The 25,723-nt window shown below is 44.4% G+C and overlaps 2 protein-coding genes across 2 annotated transcripts in view; one reads left to right on the top strand and one right to left on the bottom strand.

Annotated features, from left to right (window-relative positions):
- Positions 1-6,516: 6,516 nt before the first annotated feature.
- The window catches only part of BLVRA (biliverdin reductase A), a 45,928-nt gene continuing 26,721 nt past the window's right edge, over positions 6,517-25,723 (bottom strand). The window contains exons 4-8 of the mRNA XM_010381585.2: positions 23,892-24,011; positions 22,452-22,549; positions 13,282-13,389; positions 10,030-10,201; positions 6,517-6,882 (exon numbers count right to left, since the gene is read on the bottom strand). Coding sequence (XP_010379887.2) covers positions 6,624-6,882; positions 10,030-10,201; positions 13,282-13,389; positions 22,452-22,549; positions 23,892-24,011 — 757 coding nt within the window. The 3' untranslated portion in view covers positions 6,517-6,623. The remainder of the gene's footprint in view (positions 6,883-10,029; positions 10,202-13,281; positions 13,390-22,451; positions 22,550-23,891; positions 24,012-25,723) is intronic.
- LOC115898368 (60S ribosomal protein L22) lies at positions 13,918-14,430 on the top strand. Its single transcript, XM_030933218.1, has one exon. It carries the CDS (start codon positions 13,953-13,955, stop codon positions 14,337-14,339), a length of 387 nt encoding a protein of 128 aa, XP_030789078.1. The 5' UTR covers positions 13,918-13,952; the 3' UTR covers positions 14,340-14,430.

Below are 25,723 nucleotides of genomic sequence, written 5' to 3'. Positions count from 1 at the left end.
TGGTGGGGAGACATGTAGTGGGATGAGCCCAGTAAGTTGAGAGATATATGGAGGGATATGTTTATACTGGGCTCAGGAAGTTTGAGAGATATATGGCAAGCACTAGTAATTTAGAACAGAAAAAGAACAAGACAGGGACTTTCACAATGCTTGTCTATACAACATCTGAAATCTATAGATAACATTATCGGTTGGGTCCGGGGTCAACTTGTTAACTAGACTCAAGGCGCCGCCCGGGCTGTCTGCCTGTGGATTTCATTATTTCATTTGATCTCTTTCATTATCATATAACACTTTTTTTTACATCAATTCTGCCCCCGCCTTTTTTTTTTTCAAAGATGATAACCATTCTTTTCCAAAGCGAACTTCCTTTATGTCTCTGGACTAGACTGTCTAAGGCCACAAGATTAGAAGTTACTATAATACATGTTACACTGTTAACTTTTGGCAAGCTTTACTTTTGTTGAAAACCTTTTAAGTTTGGGATTTTAATTATCCTTTGCTATTAATAAGAACTTGTTTTGTCCAAATTAACTTCGAATTGGTATAGATGGCTTTATTTTTTTTTTTCCTTTAATTACCTGGGAGGAACCATCCTTCATCCTGTCCTGAAGGGAGTTCCTCCTAGGTCTGGTGGGACCTTTGTATGGTAATTAAGATTTAGCAAAACTTCTGGGTTAAGGGAATTTTCAGTGGTTGACGTAAAATCATCCTTTTTTTTTTTTTTTTTTTTTTTTTTTTTTTTTTTTTTTGACTTAGGATAGTTCTGAACTGGTGAGGTACGCTCACAACGAGGTTTCCTCTAAAAACGATTTTTCTACTTTCTTCTGCTAGGAAAGCAGTTGCCGCTACAGATTAAATGCATTTGAGCCACCTACTACTGGGTTAAGGATTTTTTATAGGAAAGCTATGGGTTGTAAGTGGCCTCAGTGCTTTTGGGCTACGCCCTTGTTTACACTGACAACAAGGTGGTATTGGAGTGTTATAGGGTCATGGAGAAGACCTTCAATTATCAATTATAGGTTTTGAATGTACCATGGCTTTTAAAGGAATAGGGTGCACTGATTTCTCTTTACTACTTCTTCTTTTTTTTTTTTTTTTTTTCTTTTTTTTTTTTGAGGCGGAGTCTCGCTCTGTCGCCCAGTCTGGAGTGCAGTGGCCAGATCTCAGCTCACTGCAAGCTCTGCCTCCTGGGTTTACGCCATTCTCCTGCCTCAGCCTCCCGAGTAGCTGGGACTACAGGCACCTGCCACCTCGCCCGGCTAGTTTTTGTATTTTTAGTAGAGACGGGGTTTCACCGTGTTAGCCAGGATGGTCTCGATCTCCTGACCTCGTGATCCGCCCGTCTCGGCCTCCCAAAGTGCTGGGATTACAGGCTTGAGCCACCGCACCCGGCCTCTCTTTACTACTTCTATCTCTCTCTTTCTCTGACTTTGTCTCTTTCTCTCTCTCTTTGACTCCCTCTTTGTGTCTCTTCCCGTCTCTCTGTCTCTCTCTTTCTCTCTCTCTGACTCCCTCTTTGTCTCTCTTTCTCTCTGTCTCTCTTTCCCCTCTCTCTCTTTCTCTCCCCGCTACTTTCCTCTCTGCTGTTCTTTCCCTGCCTCTGCCAGCCATGTATGCTACTGTTCGCCCCTCTCCTTCCCCTTCCCCTAGCGGAGGGACCAGCAGGAGTGGAGCTACTCTTTCTTCCCCTGAAAAGAGGATGCCCAAGATGGACATTAACTCAATCCAAGTTTATAACTGAGGTCCTATGATTTGGTCAATTTGGTCTGCCACTCCGTAAGGGTCATCTAGTAGCGGTTTAAGCTCCTTTTTAAAATTCTAGCCTTCTGAACTTGTTAAGGGAGCGTTTACAAAGCCAAAGCTGCCCCACCCCCCTTGTGGTACCTCTTTCAAAGGGAAGAGGGTCAGGACTGAACCCTTAGATACGGAGAGAAATGGGAAATTCTGAATATCCTTTTTTACATTGTTCTACCTCACACTGGAGTCCTTTTAGAGAGGGGTATTTAGGTTGGGAGGGAACAGGCTGGTGGGACGGTAATTCCCAAGAGTCAGGGTTATAAGGAGGAGGGATAACGTGAGTAGAGGGAGGGATTCGGAACAGGATTTGAGGCAGTAGTGGCTGTCTGAGGGGAAAGATTGGGGACACTGAACAGGAAAAGATAGTCTAGGGGATCCTGTGCGCTGGAATTTTTAGGCATGAGAACTGGCTCTCTGACTTTTCATTTTAAGGTGCCAAATTGGGTTATTCCCTATTTGTTTTTAAGGGCAAAAAGAGAGCAGGTCCTTGCCTCCAGCAAAGGGCATAGCCTAATTCTTCTTGAGATACTGGATTTTTATCATTAATATATCGGATTAGAAGCTGACACATTACATCCTCATTTGACCCAAACTTTGGCCAGAAGATCGAGGATTTGAGGCTGGGTCCCTGAGTCCAAATAAAACAGCAATTTTTTTTTTATCATTTGTTGCTTTTTCCTATGTTTAGTCCTTTCAATATCCTTCCAGTATTTTAACATGAGACCTAGGGGGTTACCCAGGGGGATATCTTTGTTACCATCTTTATTTCTCTTGCTCCCTGTCTTGCTTGGGGTATTTCCCATCTTGATGGTTTTGGGGTAAGGTTCAAGGTTCAATTTCCCTTACTGGAAACTTCTTGCCTTTTGGGGTGAGGCTCAGTTTCCCCCACTGGAAATTTCTTGCCTTTTGGGGTGAGGCTCAATTTCCCCCACTGGAAATTTCTTGCCTTTTCTACTACTGGGGTTTGTGTGAGGTTCAACACCCCCCCACACACACACACAGTGGGGATGTCTTGCCTCTTTTTAACCTCTATGCCTCCCTGACCAAGGAGTACTTCATTGCCCCCTCCCCCGACTCCCCCGCCCCGGCTTTCTTACCTTGGCCCCGACCACCAAGGAAATACTTTACTGGTTCCCATAGTATCTTTTCCTTGGTCCATGCACAGACTTGCATGGCCGTTATGGAGGATCTTTTAAGCTACCTTGCTGGCCAGTTTCTTTCCACGTTGCTGAGAGCTCTGGTTATTCGTTGCACTGGGTGGGTCCTAATTTCTCACCCTTGAGGCCACCACAAAGGGGTGGAGCGTGCCTCCTCATGAGAGAGGAGCTGAGACCACCCCTGGAGGGGAATGTAATCATAGGCAAGCCCCCAAATTGTTATAAGTGAAATTTTGGTGCCGCAAAAGAAATAGCACTAGAATATAACATTTTCTTTTTAATTCTCAGCAAGTCAATGTACTCCTATAGAAGGGTGCGCCCTTACAGATGGAGCAATGGTGAGCACACACTCAGACAAGGGAGGGGAAGGGGGTCTTATCCCTGATGCACATGGCCCCTGCTGCTGTGTCATTCCCCTATTGGCTAGGGTTAGACCACACAGGCTAAATTTACTCCAGTTGGCTAAAGAGAGTGACGGGGGTGAGTGGTTTGGTGGGAAAAATGGTTATGGCAGAGCAGGAACTTGGAATGAGTCAGGGTGGAGCAGGTAATCGGAATGAGTCGGGGTGGAACAGGTAATTGAAAAAGGTTGCTTTACAAGAAAGTTAAGTTTAAAAGTAGAAGGCAAAGAATTGAACATACTGACATTGATTCTTTGAAGAGAAATTTAGAACTCATATCTAACAGACTGATGGCTGTGGCATATCCTCTGTCCTTTTTCCTATCTATTGGAGGAGGAGGCTTAGGTCAGACCTCCGTTTCCTGTTATTTTGACCTGGTGATACTGCGGTTGGGGGAAGAGGAGGTGATAAGGCAGGTGAGATTTTCTCCTCCTTCCGCTTTTTAGGCTCTTCTGTGTGTAACTGAGCCAGGGCTGCTCTAATTAAAGCCCATAACATTAAATATTTTACTGGGACTTGATGCCTTTGCACCTGATGTTGTTTAAGATTTCTCCCCACTTGTTCCCAGAGTTCTACATCTAGCATTCCTTCCTCTGGGAACCATGGACTTTGTACTCTGTTACTGACCACGTTAGTTTTTAATTCCTTCAACAACTGAAATTCTAGTGTGGTGTGTTTGTGAATAAACTGCTGTGGATTATTTGGATCAGGCCTTACGGAAATAGGAAAAGCGCAAGGTCCTAGGGGCTCTCCAGGTGTGACAGCAGAGTGTAAAATTCTTGTATTGGGGTTTCTATTTCTGCTACCGAAGGAGGCGGTACGGATGTTTCTGCAATTGGAGGAGGCAGTATAGGCCAATTTGTATCCTCCCTCTCCTGTTTTTTATTTTCAGTTGGAGCTGTTGGTAGGACAACAGATTCTTTCAGATTTTTAGATTCAGCCTGCTGTCCCACAGAATAATGAGAAGATAATGGTAGAAGTACAGTACGAACTAAACTCTAAGTGGAGAAAACAGAAGAATCAACTAAGACCTTTTTGATGGGCCTGTTTTAATCCTTCTCCTGCTTTGTCCCAATTTTCCACATCAAGAGTGCCTGCCTGTGGAAACCATGGGTTATGCGTAATAACCTTTTATGGCTCCTGCAGGAGGTTAGTGTCTGCGAATTAACCTGAACTCCAGACTGTCTCAACAGAACTTTAAGCAACTGCACATAACGTTTTTCTTCGATAGACAAATTCTTCCCCTTATTACCCTGATTCAGAAAACTTCCTATTTCCAGTATTTCTTTAAAGCACTGCTCCCAGTACCTCTTTATGGCACTGATCAGTACCTCTTTAGGGCACTGACCTTCTATCTGCTGCTGCAGACTCGTTTCGGGGTCCCCATTCGCCTTGTCAATTTCAGTTCCTCTGCTCCAGCAGAACTTCTTCATTCATGTCCTCGAAGTCCTGTGTTTTCAGATGCCACTATGCAGAGCACCTGATCCTGTTGCTGTTTGGGGCGTCACTTGTAATCTGCATAGACCTTGGGGGACTGAACAAAGGGGGGCAAATGTGGGAACAAAAGACAAGAGACAAAAGAGTGTATTTGGAAGAAGGGTTCAGGGGCATCTTGCCTCTAGTGGACAAGGGCCCTGAGCTTTACACAGCCCTCTGTATTTATTAGACGAAAGAGATAAAGTGGGAGGATGGTTGTCGGGTAATTGTCGGTCAGTCGTTTGGTTCACAGCAGGCTTGCGGGACTGCATCCTTTGAATAATAGGCACTAGATTTCTCAATAGATAACTTCCAGGAGCCTGGCGCCAGGGAGTGATGTCCCTCAGCAAACCTTTTGGTGGCAAGGCAGTGTGAGTTTGCCCACATCCTGCATTCATGATAAACAGTTTGCTGTTTGATCATATAGCCTCCAGCGGAATGCTGAGTTGGTCACATCCCACGGGCTTTTGGCTCCCTGCAGAGTAACTCTGTCTTAGGATAACTCTTAGGCTCCACCTTAGGGTAACTCTGTCTTAGGCTCTTAGGGTAACTCTGTGTTAGGTTAACTCTTAGGCTCTGTCTTAGGGTAACTCTTAGGCTCTATCTTAGGGTAACTGCCCTGTCTTAGGGTAACTCAATTCATCACAGCTGCAGGTCATCTACTTGCAGAGGAGGCGGCTGCCTCAGTCATCTGCCACATGGACAAGCGCAGGTGCATCCTAAGGATATCAGTTCAGAGGGAGAGGGTGGCTGGGTGTCATGTGCTTAGTCCCTCTTCCAGCTTCACCAGACAGGCACTGTGTCACTGCTGCCACAGGGAGAGGGGCTGAGGGGCAAAGGGCACCGCTGTGTTGACTCTTGCCTGGAGACACAAGGCCCTCCTGGAGGATCCCCCAACACTTAGGAGCATTAGTACAGTGGGATTAAGGGCTTTTTTTTTTCTTCAAATTTGACAGAGGGACAGATTGCTGAGGAATACATTTGGATTATTTCCTTCTGTGACACTCTGAAAGAACTGTGACTGGGGCATGGGGTGCCACTTTCAGAGGCAGAAGTGCTTAGGAAATGCCACAGTGGCACATGGCCTGTGTGGGCTCCAGCAGCAGCAGCAACCCCCAGGATAGAGAGGGCAGCTGAGAACACAAGAGTAGAAAGGCAGTGGCTCCATCATCTCAGAGGGTTCTGTTCAAACAACATTTTCTACTATACAGTGAAAAGAGACCTGGTGCCAGGCATGGTGGCTCATGCCTGTAATCCCAGCACTTTGGGAGGCGCTGAGGCAGGTGGATTACCTGAGGTTGGGAGTTCGAGTGAGACCAGCCTGGCCAATGTGGCGAAACCTCATCTCTACTAAAAATACAAACATTAGCCAGGCGTGGTGGCATGTGCCTGTAATCCTCAGCTCCTTGGGAGGCTGAGGCAGGAGAACTGCTTGAACCCAGGACGTGGAAGCTGCAGTGAACCGAGATGGTGCCACTACACTCAGCCTGGGTGACAGAGTGAGACTACGTCTCAAAAAAAAAAAGTCTGCTAGTACCCATCTCATAGGGCTGTTAGGAGGAGTAAGTGAAATCAGACTTACAAAGCATTTAGTTCAGCTCAATCAACGAGTTCATTCTCGCCTTGTCCCCACTGCATAGCCCCTAACCCCAAATATCCCAACATAGCTCATAACAATAAGATTCTTGTTTCCCCAACACATTTAATTGTAAGAATAGAGATAATGGTCAACTCTTGAGAAGAACCAAACTCTGGTGCCATCTTGGAAGTGCTGCATCAACTCCTTTCCTTACTTCCTTGAACAGCAATATTTCTGGATTTCTTCTGCAAGCCCCAGGCAGTGCAGGATGCGTTTCTTTTCAGCAGCCAGTTCCTTCTCAGAGAACTGGCCCAAGAGTTTCTGGACAAATATATTTTGATCTTTCAGAAATATGTTCTTATTCACTCCTACATTTGGCACATTCTCCAGGGACCCAGACTTGAAATGGAAGCTTAAATATCTGTTTCGTTTTAGACCAGGCCCTTTTTCTTCAATCCATGACAGTGGACTGCAAAGACAGAAGACAAAAGAATCATGTTAGAGATTACATAAGAACACAAGTGGGTGCTTGCTGGCACCAGACTGCCTGGTAACAGGTCCTTGTCAGGTACCCATCCTCCTTGCAGTCACCAGCCTCCCAGAGGCTGTGGGTGAATGTGTCAACCTCACAACCAAAAAATCTTTCATTTAATTTGCCATCAAGCAGGGGAATTCCTTCAGTGACTTTTTTTTTTCTTTTTTTTCTGGGATGGAGCCTTGTTCTGTCGCCCAGGCTGGAGCACAGTGGTGCAGTCTTGACTCACTACAACCTCTGCCTTCTGGGTTCAAGCAATTTTCCTGCCTCAGCCTCCCAAGTAGCTGGGAATATAGGCACCTGCCACCACGTCTGGCTACTTTTAAAAAAATATTTTTAGTAGAGATGGGGTTTTGCCACGTCAGCCAGGCTAGTCTTGAATTCCTGACCTCAGGTAACCCACCTGCCTTGGCCTCCCAAATTGCTGGGATTACAGGCGTGAGCCACCGCAGCTGGCCTCCTATGACTAGTTTTAAAAGCTCATAGTACAGTCTAGCAAATGTTCTAGGAGATGGTAACAAAGATTAATTTTAATGCAATTTATTCAGTGCTTTATTTTGACACTGAATAAAAATAAACTTGAGGTATTCTACATAGTCTTCCTAAGAAAATTTCTCATGTCCTTTTTTGTTTTTTGAGATGTTTGCTCTTGTTGCCCAGGCTGGAGTGCAGTGGTGTAGTCTCGGCTCACTGCAACCTTTGCCTCCAGGTTCAAGCGATTCTCCTGCCTCAGGCTCCCCAGTAGCTGGGTTTACAGGCACCATGCTTGGCTAATTTTTGTATTTTTAGTAGAGATGAGGTTTCACCATGTTGGCCAGGCTGGTCTTGAACTCTTGACTTCAGGTGATCCACCTGCCTTAGCCTCCCAAAGTGCTGGGATTACAGGCGTGAGCCACCGTTTCCGGCCTCTCGTGCCCTTATAAATAATATGGAATCTTGGGATTTGAGGGAATGCAGAATGTCAAGATCTTTCTTGTACCTCAATTTCCTTACTAGTAAAAATAAGTAATGGTAATAAGTATACAGCTTTACCTATCCTGCTGTGACACTGTGAGATAAAAATGCAATTTGTGGCCAGGCGTGGAGGCTGATGTGGGTGGATCGTTTGAGCCCAGGAGTTTGAGACTGACCTAGACAATATGGCAAAAATCCATCTTACCCAAAAATACGAAAATCAGCCAGTCTCATAACCTGGTCTCAAAATAAATAAATAAGTAGATAAAAAATTTTTTTAAAATGCGGTTTGGGACATGGAAAGTACTATGATTTTAAGAAGTTATTATTATATTATATTAACTGCTCTCTGTCCCAACCCCTCATCTGATACTTGCCTCTCCTGTGCAAAAATGAGAGTCAGGGCCGGGTGCAGTGGCTCACGTGTGTAATCCCAGCATTTTGAGAGGCCAAGGCGAGCAAATCACTTGAAGTCAGGAGTTTGAGACCATCCTGGCCAACATGGTGAAACCTCATCTCTACTAACAATACAAAAATGAGCCAGGCATGGTGGCAGGCGCCTGTAATCCCAGCTACTCGGGAGGCTGAGGCAGGAGAATTGCTTGAACCTGGGAGGTGGAGGTTGCAGTGAGCTGAGATCGCACCACCGCACTCTAGCCTGGGTGACAGAGTGAGACTCTGTCTCATTATTAAAAAAAAAAAAAGAAAAAGAGAGAGTCAGCCTCTGCCTCCCCCACATCTTGCTTCCTCATTGACTCCTACTCAACTTCAAGACCAAACAAGGCACTTCCTCTCGTCAGAAGCATGAGCTGACCTAGTACAGGTTCCCCTTCCCTCTGCTCCTACAGCACCCTATAGTATCTTTACCTCTAATTACAGGGTACTACAACTGTCTGTGTACAGGTCTGACCATGGCTGCAATCCTAACACTAACATGGCCACACTAGAGCCTGGGCCACCACTGTCGGTCATTCCATAGGCAGCACTACTGAGTTCCATGTGCTTTCCCTTCATCTGCAAGGCCTCTCTGCCTTTTCCTAGCGAAGAAGAAACTCCTCAAAATGGACTAGATCAGGCTTCATTCAGGGACTCAAATTCTTTTTTCTTTTTAAAATACCCAACATCTGCTTCTTTTACTACCACCTCTCTGGAAAGGCATCTAGAAACACTCTAAATTCCTTACTGTTCTAAATAATTTACAGAGCCCAGGTGCTTTGGGAGGAAAATTATGAATGTGTTTTTGTTAAAAAAGACTTGGTATCAGAAATAAGTCAGAACGTTTTGGGAACAGTGTGACAGGGTGACGGGATGCTGAAGCTGAAGCACAGAACCTCACACTCTGGCTCCACCGAGGGGTGAATGTGTGGCCCTGCAGGGAACACGTACAGTGTTAATGGCAGAGTCTAGGTGGACGGGTGTTTACTGAAAAATTCTTTCAACTTCACAATATGCCTGAAAACTTTCATAGAAAACACTGGAAAAAAATCAGGTCACAGAGTTAACATAATTTCTTTTTCTTTCTTTCTTTTTTTTTTTTTCAAGAAGGAGTCTTGCTCTGTTGTCCAGGCTGAAATGCAGTGGCCTGATTTCAGCTCACTGCAGCCTCTGCCTCCCAGGTTCAAGCAATTCTGCCTCAGTCTGCCAAGTAGCTGGGACTACAGGCGTGCGCCAACACACCCGGTTAATTTTTGCATTTTTAGTAGAGACAGGGTTTCACCATGTTGGCCAGTCTGGTCTCAAATTCCTGACCTCAGGTGATAAACCACCACCCTTGGCCTCCCCAAGTGCTCTGGCCTGAGCCACCATGCCCAGCCAAGTTAACGTAATTTCCACTACTAAATCTGCTATGAATTACTTGTGTGACTTAGGCAACCTGCTGGCATTCTGTAAACCTCTGTCTACTGACTGGCAGATGGGATTATGTTTGCCTTCTTTACCCCACAGGGCTGCTGAGAGGATGAGATGAGGCAACACAAGTGCGATCTCAGCACTCCATCTGCAGAAGTAGACAGCCTTTCTGGAGCTGGGAGTGAGGGTCTAGCCCCTCGGGGCTCCCTTTGGATCATACTTGCGAATGTACTAGGATGTCCTTAAATTTCCTCCTCCTCATGGCTTCTCATGACTTACCTTTTCTTCTCTGTCTCCAGACACACTGTCATTTTCATATACTGATCTTCCTTTCGCTCTTCCAAAGTGGCAGACACAAGAGAAAGCTCTCCAAAGAGGGAGACCAGCCAGGTCAGGCGAGAGATGCCGCTGAATGCAGGGAAGCCAAACCGCTCTTCTTCCAATGGGCCAGCTGTGGGAAATCACAAATGTTGTGGGAACTGGGAAGCAAGAATGCCAGGTGGAGAGGGGGACCCTGGGCCGGGGCTGGCGGGGATGTGAAGAGGTGTGGCTGAGTGATCAGCACAATGGGACCTTGCCTTATGTGGTAGGCAGGCAAGGTGATTAATGATACTGATGAAAACTCAGGTGGCTGAATTTAAACTCTATCATAAAAGCATCTCTGTCTTTTCCTGTTTATTAAATTCAGTTTTAGTAAAACATTATACTGGAAACAGCAGTCAATCCAGCCAAACAGGATAATAAAAAAGTTTCAGGATTCTAATATATATATCTATGTACACATATGTAGATACACATACATACACACACACACACAAAACACATACCTACATATACATACATATATATCCTTTTTAATTAATGATTTAAAGTAGTCTGGTAAAAGTAGAAGAATCAAGATATTTTAGCCCCACAAGCCTGTATTCTTATAACTACCCAATGTGTAAGTGGCAATAAGGTGTGTAGGTATGGAGAAAATGGTAATACCTTTGAGCTATTTCAGTATCAAGAAAATTGATACAATGTTAAATGTTTTCTTAGTCTTCCTAATCTTGTGAACAAAAAAGTATACTCAAAAGAGTACTGGGGCCAGGCGTGGTAGCTCATGCCTGTAGTCCCAGCACTTTGGGAGACCAAGGTGAGTGGATCACTTGAGGTCAGGAGTTCGAGACTAGCCTGACCAACATGGCAAACCCCATCTCTACTAAAAAAAAAATACAAAAATTACCCAGGCATGGTGACAGGTGCTGGTAACAGCTGCTCGGGAGACTGAGGCAGGAGAATCACTTGAGCCTGGGAGGTGGAGGTTGCAGTAAGCCTAAAAAGGCCGAGTACAGTAGCTCATGCCTATAATACCAGCACTTTGGGATGCCAAAGCTGGCAGATAGCTTGTGCCCAGGAGTTCAGGACCAGCCTAGGCAACATAGCAAGACTCTGTCTCTACAAAAAACACACACAAAATTAGGCAGGTATGGTGGTGCACACCTGCTGCCCCAGCTACTCAGGAGGCTAAGGTGGGAGGATCATCTGGGCCTGAGGAGTTTGAGGCTGCAGTGAGCCATAATTGTACCACTGCATTCCAGCCTGGATGACAGAGTGACACCCTATCTCAAAAAAAATATATATAAATATAAAAAAGAGTATTGGTGTGAGAAATCCATTTGGTCAAGATACTGCTCCCGTCTGCCTCCAGCCAAAATCTTAAACATAACCTAAGTTTAAAAGACTTCATATCTGTTACATCTCATTATAAACAAAACATTTCTTATGGCCTTGATATTCACTGAAAACAATGACTAATAACAATGAGTATATTCTTAAAAAGTAATGTTATATATAAATCCAAACAAAAATTAAAATTTTCATAGACAATATAGTTTGAAATCACTAGGGCCTAAGTATCAAACTTACAAAATAAAAAGACTTCCCCAGGGCTGGTTACTGTCTGCTCTAGTTCTTTTTTTTTTTTTTTTTTTCGTTTGTTTGTTTTTGCGACTGAGTCTCGTTGTCACCTAGGCTGTGCAGTGGCGTGATCTCGGCTCACTACAACCTCTGTCTCCTGGGTTAAAGCGATTTTCTTGCCTCAGCCTTTCAAGTAGCTGAGATTACAGGTGCATGCCACCATGCCCGACTAATTTTTGTATGTTTTTAGTAAAGATGGTGTTTCACCATGTTGGTGAGACTGGTCTCGAACTCCTGACCTCAGGTGATCCACCTGCCTCAGCCTCCCAAAGTGCTGGAATTACAGGCATGAGCCACTGTGCCCAGCCTAGTTCTTCGGACAGAATACTAAGCGGCCACCCACAACAGTTCCAGCCACTTAGAGAGCTGAGCTCCAATCCAGCTCTGTCTCATGACCGCTACATTGCCTCTGTGAAGTCACTCATGTCTTTGAGCTTCAGTTTATCTGTATAATGGGGGTAGTGAATACCACTTTATAGGATTGTCATATGGATTAAGATAATGCACATCACATACTTAATACGGTTTCTTGTACAAATTAATGGTTTGTACTCACATTACCATTTTCAAGGATGAAGACAGATTTTGAAATGAGGTTCTACTATGTATCAGTGGCTTTACTATGCAAAAATGCAAGGCCATGTCCCCCAGGGTCTCCTTTTTGTAATGAAAGCCCTCAGGAATGGTGGCTCAGGTGCCCAACGATATAGCCAGAGAAGGAGCCCATCCAAAAGTGACCACAAGAGCAGGAGCTTCCTGCATGCCCATTTCCTATTGCTAACGGAGCTGCTCAAAGAGTGACCAACATCAAGTAAACAGCTACATATACAGCAGATCACATACTGTGGTCAGCTGGGTATGGTGGCTCATGCCTGTAATCCTAGCACTTTGGGAGGTTGAGACAGGTGGATCACTTGAGTCCAGGAGTTTGAGACCAGGCTGGGCAACATAGAGAGACACTGTTTACAAAAATTTTTAAATTAGCTGGGTGTTGTGGCGCACACCTGTGGTTCCAGCTACTTGGAAGTCTGAGGTGGGAGGACTGCTTGAGCCTGGGAGATTGAGGCTACAGTGAGCTATGACTGCACTACTGCACTCCAGCCTGGGCAACAGAGTAAGACTTTGGCCAAAAAAAAAAAAAAAAAAAAATTGTGGTTGCCGCCAACACCCTTATAACTTGCTAGAGGAGGAAGGGAACTCTTCATATTATATTTGCTTTGCAAGGAAGTATAAAAATGTTCTCCTCTCAAGGAAGTATGAAAATGTTCTCCTCTCCGAGCATCTACCTCTCAGTCCTTTTAAAAGAGTTTTAATGTACAACTTCCTGTTGAAAAACAATCTCCAACTAGTTAATAGATTGGGACAGAGCATAAATAAGCTTGAGATTTCTAATCTACTCTTTACCCAAGGGCCACCAAGCAATTAAATCCCATCTGGGAAAATTAAATTGGCCCTGAGTCAGAGAGTCTTGAGCAGAAATGAATATAAGCTCCCATACTAGAGAGCCAGGAAAGAATCTGGCTGGTCTTTGGACCTCACACGTGACCTGTGATCCCACTTAGCACTGACCTGTGAAGAGGAGTGACCCTTTCAGCAGGTCTTTCCCCACCACTTCTTTTTTCAGGAATGCAAATTCCTCCATCAGGAGTTCAACATGCTCCTCGTGCAAGACTTTTCCTGTAATGACAAAAACGGAATAAAAAGGGCAGTTGTCAGTTGTGTCTCGGTGTGCATCCCGGAGTGTACTCTGTCATCCCCTAACACAGGACATGAAGCACTGATAACTGCCCTGGGCACACGGCCAGGATTGCCTCCCTACCACTGTCACCCACCCCAGCTGAAGAGGCTGCCACTTCTAAGCTTACAACAGAAATGAATGAAATGAAGGCCAGGCACAGTAGCTCATGCCTGTAATCCCAGTACTTTGGGAGGCCAAGGCTAGCGGATCACCTGAGGTCAGGAGTTCCAGACCAGCCCGGCCAACATGGTGAAACCCTGTCTCTATTAAAAATACAAAAATTACCCAGGTGTGGTGGGGGGCACCAGTAAGCCCAGCTACTTAGGAGGCTGAGGCAGGAGAATCGCTAGAACCTGGGAGGTGGAAGTTGCAGTTGCCAAGATGGCATCACTGCACTCCAGCCTGGGCGACACAGTGAGACTCCATTTCAAAAAGAAAAAGAGCTGCGGGCTCTTTGCGTCTGCGTAGTTCGCTCACCTCCCTTTCTAATTCCGCTGCGGCCATGGCTCCAGTGAAAAAACTTGTGGCGAAGGGGGGCAAAAAAAAGAAGCAGGTTCTGAAGTTCACTCTTGATTGCACCCACCCTGTAGAAGATGGAATCATGGATGCTGCCAATTTTGAGCAGTTTTTGCAAGAAAGGATCAAAGTGAACGGAAAAGCTGGGAACCTTGGTGGAGGGGTGGTGACCATCGAAAGGAGCAAGAGCAAGATCACCGTGACATCTGAGGTGCCTTTCTCCAAAAGGTATTTGAAATATCTCACCAAAAAATATTTGAAGAAGAATAATCTACGTGACTGGTTGCGCGTAGTTGCTAACAGCAAAGAGAGTTACGAATTGCGTTACTTCCAGATTAACCAGGATGAAGAAGAGGAGGAAGATGAGGATTAAATTTCATTTATCCGGAATATTTTGTATGAGTTCTTGAATAAAACTTGGGAACCAAAAAAAAAAAAAAAAAAAAAAAAGAAAAAGAAAAAAAGAGAAATTAATGAAATGAAAACCTGAGAAATGAAATGAAAATCTAAGAGAACAATATGGTATCTACCCATGTCCAAAGGCAAGATGAGATCAGTGATGTATCTGTGGGCCAGGAGAGAGTTAGCTACTGTTCTAGACATAAAAATCTAACAGAGCAAGAACGTGGCCAGGCATGATGGCTCATGCCTGTAATCCCAGCAGTTTGGGAGGCCAAGGCAAGAGGATCGCCTAAGCTCAGGAGTTTGAGACCAGCCTGGGCAACATGGCAAAACCTGGCCTCTACAAAAAATACAAAAATTTAGCTGGGTATGGTGGCATGCACCTGTAGTCCCAGCTACTTGGGAGGCTGCACTGGGAAGATCACTTGAACCTGGGAGGTGGACATTGCCGTGAGCCAAGATCGTGCCACTGCACTCCAGTCTGTCTCAAAAAAGAAAAAAATTAATAAAATAAAATAAATTTTGGATTATAAAAGAAAGCTGTTAACAATTTTTTTTTGCTCTATAAAATTTTTTTCATTTCTAGGCCAGAAGCTTCCTAAAGCACCAGAATTATTTTGTGATTAAGTACAAAGTGTGGTTATGATCTACAGTTTCACTGAAACAGAAATCTGGGCCAGTGGGAGATGCTCCTGGGACAGTTGCCTTTGTCTAACCCAGCTTCATAGTAAATGCTGCCAAATGCTCTGGGCTTGTCCTGCACCTCAGGAACGAGGAGGATGTCTGTCGCAGGAGTCTCCAGAAATGTCAGGTGTGTGGGAGGATGGGGTCCTTCCCACCCACTCCCTAAGATGTGAATGTGGCAAAGAGAACTTCTTGTGGTAAGTAGAAGCTTTCTGGCACAAAATGGCTTTGCAACAACTAAATGGCACAAAATGCTTCGCAATAAGTAGAAGCTTTTCTTCTCGCAGGTAGTTTCGCCCACCGCCTCCCACCCCCACTGCCATGAAACTCTGGGGAACATGCTGTATTTTCCCCAGCACTATGTAACAGTCTCTGTGTTTCCATATCCATGGTTATTAAAGAAACTATGAATTTTTCAACTGTGTCTTTGGTTGTTTTTCTGTCATTCACTCAATGCCTGATTGTGATAAACACACATGGTAACCACAGTACACACACACATCCGTAACCATATATCCCCAGGTCTGTTCACTGAAAGGGCTTGCAGAGATAGCCCAAAGCCATAAGCACACCCAGTGTCCAATCTTGCCATCAAAACGTTACTAGCCATTGGAGAACTGACTAATTCCAAGGCTGAGACAGAGAAAGTACAAGATGAGCCTTAACCACTTTGTGCCAGAAAGCAAGAATTCAAAGAATAATGGAAACATAACAAAATGACAAGGGAGCTGGCAGGAAGAGGTTCCCCACTGAGCAAATTTGGAACAATGTGGACATCAATATGAATAATAAAAAGTAACAACAGTACTGAATAGAAAAACAAAGCCATGAGTTCCTACTGACATAAAATAATAAATGAATATCAGAAAGTGTGATGAGAATGGGTATTTAACTAGTTATAAACAACCTTCTCACAAAATAATCACTCATTACAAAGGGAAAAAAAGGAACTTTCAGTGGAAAAGCCTGTCAGATACCACCTAATGAAGTTATATCATTAGTAATTAGATGAACTGATAAAGGATGTTACCTGACAGAACACAATGTGAAAAACAGCATCGTTTCCTTTTTTTTGGTGTGTGTGAGATGGAGTCTCGCTCTGTCACCCAGGCTGGAGTACAGTGATGTGATCTCGGCTCACTGCAACCTCTGCCTCCCGGGTTCAAGAAATTCTCCTGCCTCAGCCTCCCGAGTAGCTGGGATTACAGGTGCCCACATCATGCCTGGCTAATTTTGTTGGTATTTTTAGTAGAGACGGTTTCACAGTGTTGGCCAGGCTGGTTTTGAACTCCTGACCTCAAGTAATTCCCGGCCTTGGCCTCCCAAAGTGCTAGGTTTACAGGCGTGAGCCACTGTGCCTGGCCGCTTCCATAATATTTCTGTGAAAGATGCACACCCCATCTAATCATGAAGAAACATCAGATATATTCAAATTTAGGGACATTTTACACAATAACTAACTGTAATATTTATAATTGTCAAGAAAAGACGGAGGAACTGTCCAGAATGAAGGACACTAAAAGTGACATGTCAACAAAAGATAATACATGATTTTGAACTCAGTCATTTTGCCATAAAGAATGTTATTGGGACAACTGGTGAAATTTGAATGAGGCTTGAGGATTAGATTGTTGTAATGCACCAGTGCCAATTTCCAGATTTTGATGGTTGTATGTGGTTACGTGCATACCTCAGAGATTCTGCATGTTTCATTCCAGACCACCACAATAAAGTGAATATTGCAATAAAGGGAGTCACATGAATATTTTAGTTTCTCAGTGCATATACAAGTTATGTTTATACTATATAGTAGTTTGTTAAGTATGTGATAACACCATATTTAGGAAAACAATGTATATACCTTAATTTAAAAATACATTATTGAGCTGGGCATGGTGGCCTATGCCTGTAATTCCTGCACTTTGGGAAGCTCAGGCGGGTGGATCACTTGAGGCCAGGAGTTCGAGACCAGCCTGGCCAACATGGTGAAACCCCATCTCGGCTAAAAATAGAAAAATTAGCTGTGCGTGGTGGTGTGCACCTATAATCCCAGTTACTCAGGTGGCTGAGGCACAAGAATCATTTGAACCCAGGAGGTAGAGGCTGCAGTGAACTGAGATTGCGCCACTGCACTCAAGCCTAGGCAACAGGGCAAGACTGTCTTAAAAAACCAAAAAATAAAAACAAACAAACAAAAAATGCTACCATCTGATCCTCCATCTTTTTGCTGGAGGAAGGTCTTGCTTCCATGTTGATGGCTGCTGACTGATGTGGTTGTGGATTTGATTTGCATTTCTATAAGGATTAGTGGTATTGAGCATCTTTCCATATGATTATTTACCGTCTGTATAATCTCTTCAGAAAAATGTCTATCCAAGTCCTTTGCCCATTTTAAAATCAGTTTATTTGGTTTGTTTGTTGTTGTTGAGTTGTAGAGTTCTTTAGACATTCTGGATACTGATTTCTTATCAAAGATAAGATTTGCAGATATCTTCACCCATTACGGACACTGCTTTTTCACCCGGATGATTGCTTCCTTTGAGGCACAGAAGGTTTTAAGTTTGATTAGTCCATTTGTCTGTTTTTGCTTTTTTTGCCTGCATTTTTGATGTTGTATGTAAGACATTATTGCCAAATCCAATGTCATGATGCTTTCCCATGTTTTCTTCTAACAATATTATAGTTTTAGGTCTTAAATTTAGTTCTTTAATTCATTTGAGTGATTTTTAAATGTGGTGTAAGGTAAGTGTCCAACTTCATTCTTTTGCATGTGGATATCCTGTTTTCCTGGGACCACTTTTTGAAGACACTGAAACACTTGGCAGAGTTCTCCAGTGAAGCCATTTGGTTTTAGGCTTTTCTTTATTGGGAGGTGTTTAATTACTGATTCAATCTCCTTACTAGTTATAAATCTGTTCAGATTTTTGTTTCTTCATGATTCAGTCTTAGTAGGTTATATGCTACTAGGTATTTATCCCTTTCTAGGTTATCCGATTGTTGGAGTATAACAATTGTATAACTGCTCATTGTAGTCTCATAATCCTTTTTATTTCAGCAGCATTGGCTGTAAAGTCTCCTCTTTCGCTTCTGACTTTAGTTTGAGTCTTTAATTTCTTTTTTTCTTTTTTTTTTTTGTGGAGACGGAGTCTCGCTCTGTTGCCCAGGCTGGAGTGCAGTGGCGCACGGTCTCTGCTCACTGCAAGCTCCGCCTCCTGGGTTCACGCCATTCTCCTGCCTCAGCCTCCCAAGTAGCTGGGACTATAGGTGCCCGCCACCACACCCAGCTAATTTTTTTGTATTTTTTTTTTTTAGCAGAGACAGGGTTTCACCATGTTAGCCAGGATGGTCTCGATCTCCTGACCTCAGATCCGCCCGCCTCGGCCTCCCAAAGTGCTGGGATTACAGGCATGAGCCACCATGCCTGGCCTTTTTATTTTTTTGTGAGACAGTCTCGCTCTGTTGCCCAGGCTAGATGGAGTGCAGTAGTGCAATCTCAGCTCACCACAACCTCCACTCACCACAACCTCCACCTCCTGGGTTCAAGTGATTCTCCTGCCTCAGCTTCCTGAGTAGCTGGGACTATAGGCACGTGCCACCATGCCTGGCTAATTTTTGTATTTTTAGTAGAGACGGGGTTTCACAATTTTGGCCAGGCTGGTCTTGAACTCTTGACCTCGTGATCTGCCCTCCTTGGCCTCCTGAAGTGCTGGGATTACCGGCGTGAGCCACTGTGCCCAGCTGACTGTTTTTTTCTTAATCTGCTAAAATTCTGTCAATTTTATGGATTTTTTTCAAAAAAACCAACACTTGGTTTTGTTGTTTTTTTTTCTATTGCTTTTCTACTCTCTATTTTATTTATGTTCTAATATTTACTTGCTTTTTTCTGCCAATTTTCGATTGAGTTTGCTCTTCTTTTCCTAGTCCCTTGAAATGTAAAGTTAGGATGTTGATTTGAGATCTTTCTTCTTGTTTAATGTAAGCATTTACAACTATCCATTTCTCTCTTAGTACTGCTTTCATTACATCTCATCAGTTTTGTATTGTTTTGTTTGAACAGTCTCGCTCTGTTGCCCAGGCTGGAGTGCAGTGGTGCGATCTCCCTCACTGCAACCTCTGCCTCCTGGGTTCCAGCAATTGTCCTGCCTCAGCCTCCCTAGTAGCTGGGACTACATGTGTGTACCACCACACCCGGCTAATTTTTGTATTTTTAGTAGAGATGGGGTTTCAGCATGTTGGCCAGGTTGGTCTTGAACTACTGACCTCAGGTGATTCACCCACCTCGGCCTCCCAAAGTGCTGAGATTACAGGCACAATCTATAATATTTATTTATTTATTTATGTATTTAATTTTTGAGATGAAGTCTCACTCTGTCGCCCAGGCTAAAGTGCAATGGTGCAATCTTGGCTCACTGCAACCTTCACCTTCTGCATTCAAGCGATTCTCATGCCTTAGCCTCTGGAGTAGCTGGGATTACAGGCACACGCCACCAGGCCCAGCTAATTTTTGTATTATTATTAGAGACGGAGTTTTACCATGTTGTCCAGGCTCGTCTTGAAATCCTGACCTCAGGTGATCTACCAGCCTCAGCCTCCCAAAGTGCTGGGATGACAGGCATGAGCCACCACACCCGACTGCACAATCTATTTTAAACTGCTAATAACTTAACTTCAAATACAAAATTCTTCACATACAAAATTCTACTCCTTTATATCTCCGACCCCCCATTTGTTATTAATGTTACCAATTACATCTTTTTATATTATACATCCATTAAATTTGTATTTTTGTTTTTGTCTTTTAAATTCTATACCAGCATTTAAAATGATATTTATTTATTTATTTAGAGATAGAATTTCACAGTGTTACCCAGGCTGGAGTGCAGTCACACAATCTCAGCTCACTGCAACCTCCGCCTCCCAGGTTCAAGCAATTCTCCTGCCTTAGCCTCCTGAGTAGCTGTGACTACAGACATGTGCCACCACACCCAGCTAATTTTTTTATTTTTAGTAGAGATGGGATTTCACCAGGTTGGCCAGGATGGTCTTGAACTCCTGACCTCAAATGATCTGCTTGCCTAGGCCTCCCCAATTCCTGGGATTACAGGCTTGAGCCACTGCGCCTGGCCTAAAGTGATTTATATGTCAACATTAGAATACTACGGAAGTCTGTATTTGTCTTTGTATTTACCTTTACCAGAGAGCAATATTTTTGTGTTGCTGTCTAGTGTTTTCTTTTCTTTTTTTTTTTTTTGAGACGGAGTCTGGCTCTGTCGCCCAGGCTGGAGTGCAGTGGCCAGATCTCAGCTCACTGCAAGCTCCGCCTCCTGGGCTTACGCCATTCTCCTGCCTCAGCCTCCCGAGTAGCTGGGACTACAGGCGCCCGCCACCTCGCCCAGCTAGTTTTTTGTATTTTTTAGTAGAGATGGGGTTTCACCATGTTAGCCAGGACGGTCTCGATCTCCTGACCTCGTGATCCGCCCGTCTCGGCCTCCCAAAGTGCTGGGATTACAGGTTTGAGCCACTGCGCCCGGCCTAGTGTTTTCTTTAACTTGAAAGACCTCCTTTAGCATTTCCTGTAGGGCAGCTCTAGTAGTGATCAACTCACTTGGTTTTTGTTTGTCTGGGTAAGTCTTTTAAATAATTTTTATTTTTATTTTTGAGACAGGGTCTCACTCTGTTGTCCAGACTAGACTGCTGTGGCCCGATCATGGTTCACTGCAGCCTCAACCTCCCAAGGTTCAAGTGAACTTTTAAGTAGCTGGGACTACAGGGGTGCACCACCACACCCAGCTAATTTTCATATTTTCAGTAGAGATGGGGTTTCGCCATGTTGCCCAGGCTGGTCTCAAACTCCTGGGCTCAAATAATCTACCCATCAGAGCCTCCCAAAGTGCTGGGATTACAGGTGTGAGCCACTGTGCCCAGCTGAGTCTTTTTTTTTCTTCTTGTAATTAAAAATTTTGTACGCCGGGCACGGTGGCTCATGCCAGCACTTTGGGAGGCCGAGGTGGGTGGATCATGAGGTCAGGAGTTCGAGACCATTCTGGCCAACATCGTGAAACCCCACCTCTACTAAAAATACAAAAATCAGCTGGGCATGGTGGTGGGTGCCTGTAATCCCAGATACTCAGGAGGCTGAGGAAGGAGAATTCTTTGAACCCAGGAGGCGGAGGTTGCAGTGAGCTGAGATGGTGCCATTGAACTCCAGCCTGGGTGACATAGCAAGACTCCTGTCCCCCACCAAAAAAAAAAAAAAAAAAAAGTTGTAAAAGATTTTTGTAGAAACAGGGTCTTATTATGTTGCCCAGGGTTGTCCTGAGTTCCTTGGCCTCCCAAAGTGCTGGGATGACAGGCATGAGCCACTGCGCCTGGTCTGGGAAAGTCTTAATTTCTCCCTTCTGGAGGGTAGTATGGCTTAGGGGAACAAATGTGAACTTAAGAGCCCAGTAGGATTTGATTCAAATCTCTACCTCCCGTTTAGTAGTCATGTCATTAGCTTTGTGATCTGTCACAAATTAACTTCTTTGAACCATGTTTTTCTATACAGAATCTAGAGAAAATATATACCTCCAAGGGTTTCTAGAAGAATTAAGCAAAATAACATATGAAATGCTTAGCAGAGTTTCTAAGTTCCTAGCATATATTAAATATTTAATAAATGGTTTTTCCTGTTTAGAAACAACAAAAACTACCAACTATGCAAGTAAGACAATCAGTTTCTCTAATTTGAGCATTTTTAGGATATCCCAGCATTTAGCAATATAAGTATCACATGAATAAAGCCAAAATAATATCATGACATAAGCATAGGTGAAAACTAATTCATATTTTTTCCTTAGAGTGAGTAAAATAAGCTGATAAGCTTTAACCAAAAGTTTCCCACCCATCCTTCTGCCCTCCACTATGTGTGCTTACGGTGTTGGGGTGAGGAAGTAGTTGGGAGCCCACAGTGCCAGTGTAGCCAGGAGGAGACATCTGAAATGGGGTTAAGGTTTTTTTTTTTTTTTTTTTTTTTTTTGAGACGGAGTCTCGCTCTGTCGCCCAGGCTGGAGTGCAGTGGCTGGATCTCAGCTCACTGCAAGCTTCGCCTCCCGGGTTTACGCCATTCTCCTGCCTCAGCCTCCGGAGTAGCTGGGACTACAGGCGCCCACCACTTCGCCCGGCTAGTTTTTTGTATTTTTTTAGTAGAGACGGGGTTTCACCGTGTTAGCCAGGATGGTCTCGATCTCCTGACCTTGTGATCCACCCGTCTCGGCCTCCCAAAGTGCTGGGATTACAGGCTTGAGCCACCGCGCCCGGCCGGGATTAAGGTTTAAAGGCATAAAGATGATATCACAGAAATCCTGGAGGCAGAAACTCTTGGTAAGAGGGTCTGTATTCCAGACAGAGTGTACATTACCTTTCTGCTCAGCCAGCTCCCACAGTTCCTGAGCGGCCGCCAACGACAGTGTCATGGGGTATTCCACAAGGACGTGCTTGCCAGCATTAAGGAACTGCCTTTGGTACACGAGACAAATACAGAGAAAGAACACTTCGAATAAGCTTCACTAAAATGCTCTGCATAATAGAGAACAGAATGTTATAAAGGCCTGAGAGTTTCTGTGTGTGAATGTGTCATGACTGGGGGTAGGAGTCAGTGCCACGGGATATGGAGGAAGAATTGTATCCCACATTGTTTTCTACTATCCTGTGACAGAATGACTTTCTAGTTATGTGTTAATTTGAACATTCAACCATTCATTTATTCAACTAAGTACTATTTACCAATTACTCTGGAAGAGAAATAAAGACACATTAACAAATAAATTTCCTATTACCACATGGTAGCTATAAAGGCTACAAAACCCACGGCGCTAGCTTTGCCTGAGGCAGTCTGAAAAGATTTCACTAAGGACCTGTGAATTGGGTCTCAAAGTATGAGCAGACATTTTCCAGGTGCAACATGATGAGTATATTTCACTGTGAGCACTGTATGTTGGGGCTTGGGCATTTGTGTGGCTTTGTTCAAATGACAAATTTCAGTGTGGCAGGGGAGTGGGCTACAGACCGTGGAAGATAATGTCAGAAAAGTAGCTGGGAGCCTGACCGTGAAGGACCTAGAATTCTGTGCTCAGCAGTTCAGATTTCATTCTGTGGATACCAGGGTACAAATATTTATAAGCATGGGACTTATGACAGAATCACTTTTCTTGACGAAATACACTCTAGTGCCAGAAAAGGTTAAGGAAAGCCAAGGAAAGGTGTTTTTGTCCACTCTAGAGCTGGACTGATAAAGAGGAAGCATCTTACCCGTGGGAACAGCATGGTGGGAGCAGCTGTAAGAACCTAGAAGGAAGCTAGACTGGGGAAGGCAGCTAGCACTTCCCTGTTAGCTGCCAAGGTCCTGAGGGTTAAAGGAACTCTCACTGTTATTTTATGACATTGAAAATACAAAGGAGAAAACGTTGGAAGCTGATCCAAACTGAGAAAGGAGTATAATTCGCCAAGGATGCTGGCTCCACATCCTAAACTGTCTGGTGAGAAGAAGGAGGCCACTGCTGTTAAAAACTACTCTCGATGGGTTTTTACAGAGAAATAAAACATTTTAATTCTGAATGTTTCTAATGTTTCAAATTACACATACTAAATACTAATTTTACTATTTTTTCATTTCCTTATATATTTAGACCCAACAATAAGAATTTCTTAATGTTTTGACATTTCTGTGATTGGTCACAGAGCAACTGTAATTTTCTCGTTGACTCTTCTGACACCTTTGCAGGGTGTTTTAGCTTGCTTGCTCATTTTTCCAGTACTGCACTGCTGTGTAAGGCAAGGACTGCCTGTGTGGAAAACCCACCTGATGTAGTCCTCATGGCTGGAGCTCTCACTGCAGATATAGGCAACCTCCACCTCTTGGCTGGAAAGAGCATCCTCCAAAGAAATCTGCTGGACTCCATCAATGCTCCCAAGCTCCCTTCTATTTCAGAGTAACAGAGAAATGGAACTCAATGGTAGACAGAAGAAAGGAGCACCATCCTTCTCCCCTCCTCCCAACAAGGTCCTGGTGACCCGCTGCCAGAAATGAAGAAATGAGTTTCTTCTCTCCCACTTCCAGGTTGTTTTCCATTGTGGAGTGAGAAAAATAGCCTCAGGGTTCAAGTCAGGGGATCTGGCACTGAGTGCCAACAGCACCATTCACAGCTTGTATGAATGACCTGAGAGCGTCTTGAATTACTTCATCTCTAAAATAAAAGAAACAGCTGGGTGCAGTGGCTCAAGCCTGTAATCCTAGCACTTTGGGAGGCTGAGGCGGGTGGATCACTTGCGGTCAGGAGTTCAAGACCAGCCTGGCCAACATGGTGAAACCCTGTCTTTACAAAAAATACAAAAGTTAGCCAAGCGTGGTGGCGAACGCCTGTAATCCCAGCTACTTGGGAGACTGAGGCAGGAGAATCACTTGCATCCGGGAGATGGAGGTTGCAGTGAGCTGAGACTGCGCCACAGCACTCCAGCCTGGGTGACAGAGCAAGACTCCTCAAAAGTAATATAAGACAAAAATAAAAGGAACAATCTACTTTTATCTCATGAGAAGTGATCTCTATGGTCACTTCCAGTTCCAAGCACTTGGCCAAACATTGTGACTACCAAACCTAATCCAAATCCAATACACTAACACATTTAGGGTGCAAACTGGCATATGACTTCAAGCTCCTTTATAGCTAAGCTAACGAAGCCCAGCAGTATGTACGCATATGTGTGTGTGTGTGTCTTCCTCCTTCTGGCAGACTGAGCTCATTGGAAGGTGAGGAATTTGTTCTCCACGATTTCTCCTACAGTGCCTAGCACATAATAGGCAGTGATAGCCTTGACTAACCAGGAGCAGAGGCAGGAGGGCAACCCAAGGCCTTCTGACTCTTCTAGAGTATGGGGGAGCTGCAGTGTTCTAAGAGCCAAAGCCCCAGCAGTCCATACACCGCCCAGTGCAGTGGCTGGGGCAGGAGAGTAGCCCTCTAAGGGTGGCAGTCATGGGAGAATGTGGGACAGCCAGCAAGCAGGAGGCCCTCAGCCAGCTCAGAGCTCCAGCTGAGCTGCAGCGGGCAGAAAGCATTTGGGGAAATTTAGTTCCCAAAAAGTATTATGTTAGGTTTCTTCTAATGGGGCCACCCAAACTAAATTGCTCAATTTCAGCAATACTTATTGTTTGCCTATTAGGTACTAGGCACTGTAGGAGAAATCATGGAGAACAAATGAAAATCCTTGCCTTTCAATGAGCTCAGTCTGCTAGAGGAAACACACACACACACACACACACACACACATACACATGTGTACATACCACTACCACAAGACTACCAGGAGAAATGTGGTGCTTGGAAGTAGGAGGTGGAGACTCAGGGAGGGAAAGGAATACACTAGAAAAGGCTTCCTGAGGAGGTGGTAGAACTTAGCAGGTAGGTCGGGGGGAAGGGTATGTGAAGAGGGAAACTGTGTGAGTACTGGCAGGGCTGTCATGCAGGGGTGTGACCTGGCCATCCTCCCACACAACCTGGGTAGTGTACCTCTTCCCACTGAGCTGATCTGGAAGCCAACTGGCAGAGGACTGGGGCTTAAGGGAAAAGGAGAGGTCCCACTTCAGCCTTGAACCCAAGTGCTGTGCATGGTTCCAGCTCCAGACAGGGGTGTGATGGG

The sequence above is a fragment of the Rhinopithecus roxellana genome, chromosome 6 (assembly GCF_007565055.1).
Source record: "Rhinopithecus roxellana isolate Shanxi Qingling chromosome 6, ASM756505v1, whole genome shotgun sequence".
Classification (NCBI taxonomy): Eukaryota; Metazoa; Chordata; class Mammalia; order Primates; family Cercopithecidae; genus Rhinopithecus; species Rhinopithecus roxellana.
Note: the sequence above shows the minus strand (reverse complement) of the source record. Positions and strands in the feature narration are given on the sequence as shown.

Excerpts from the sequence above, each read along its gene's own strand:
- LOC115898368 (XM_030933218.1), top strand. The coding sequence starts at position 13,953 with ATGGCTCCAGTGAAAAAACTTGTGGCGAAGGGGGGCAAAAAAAAGAAG.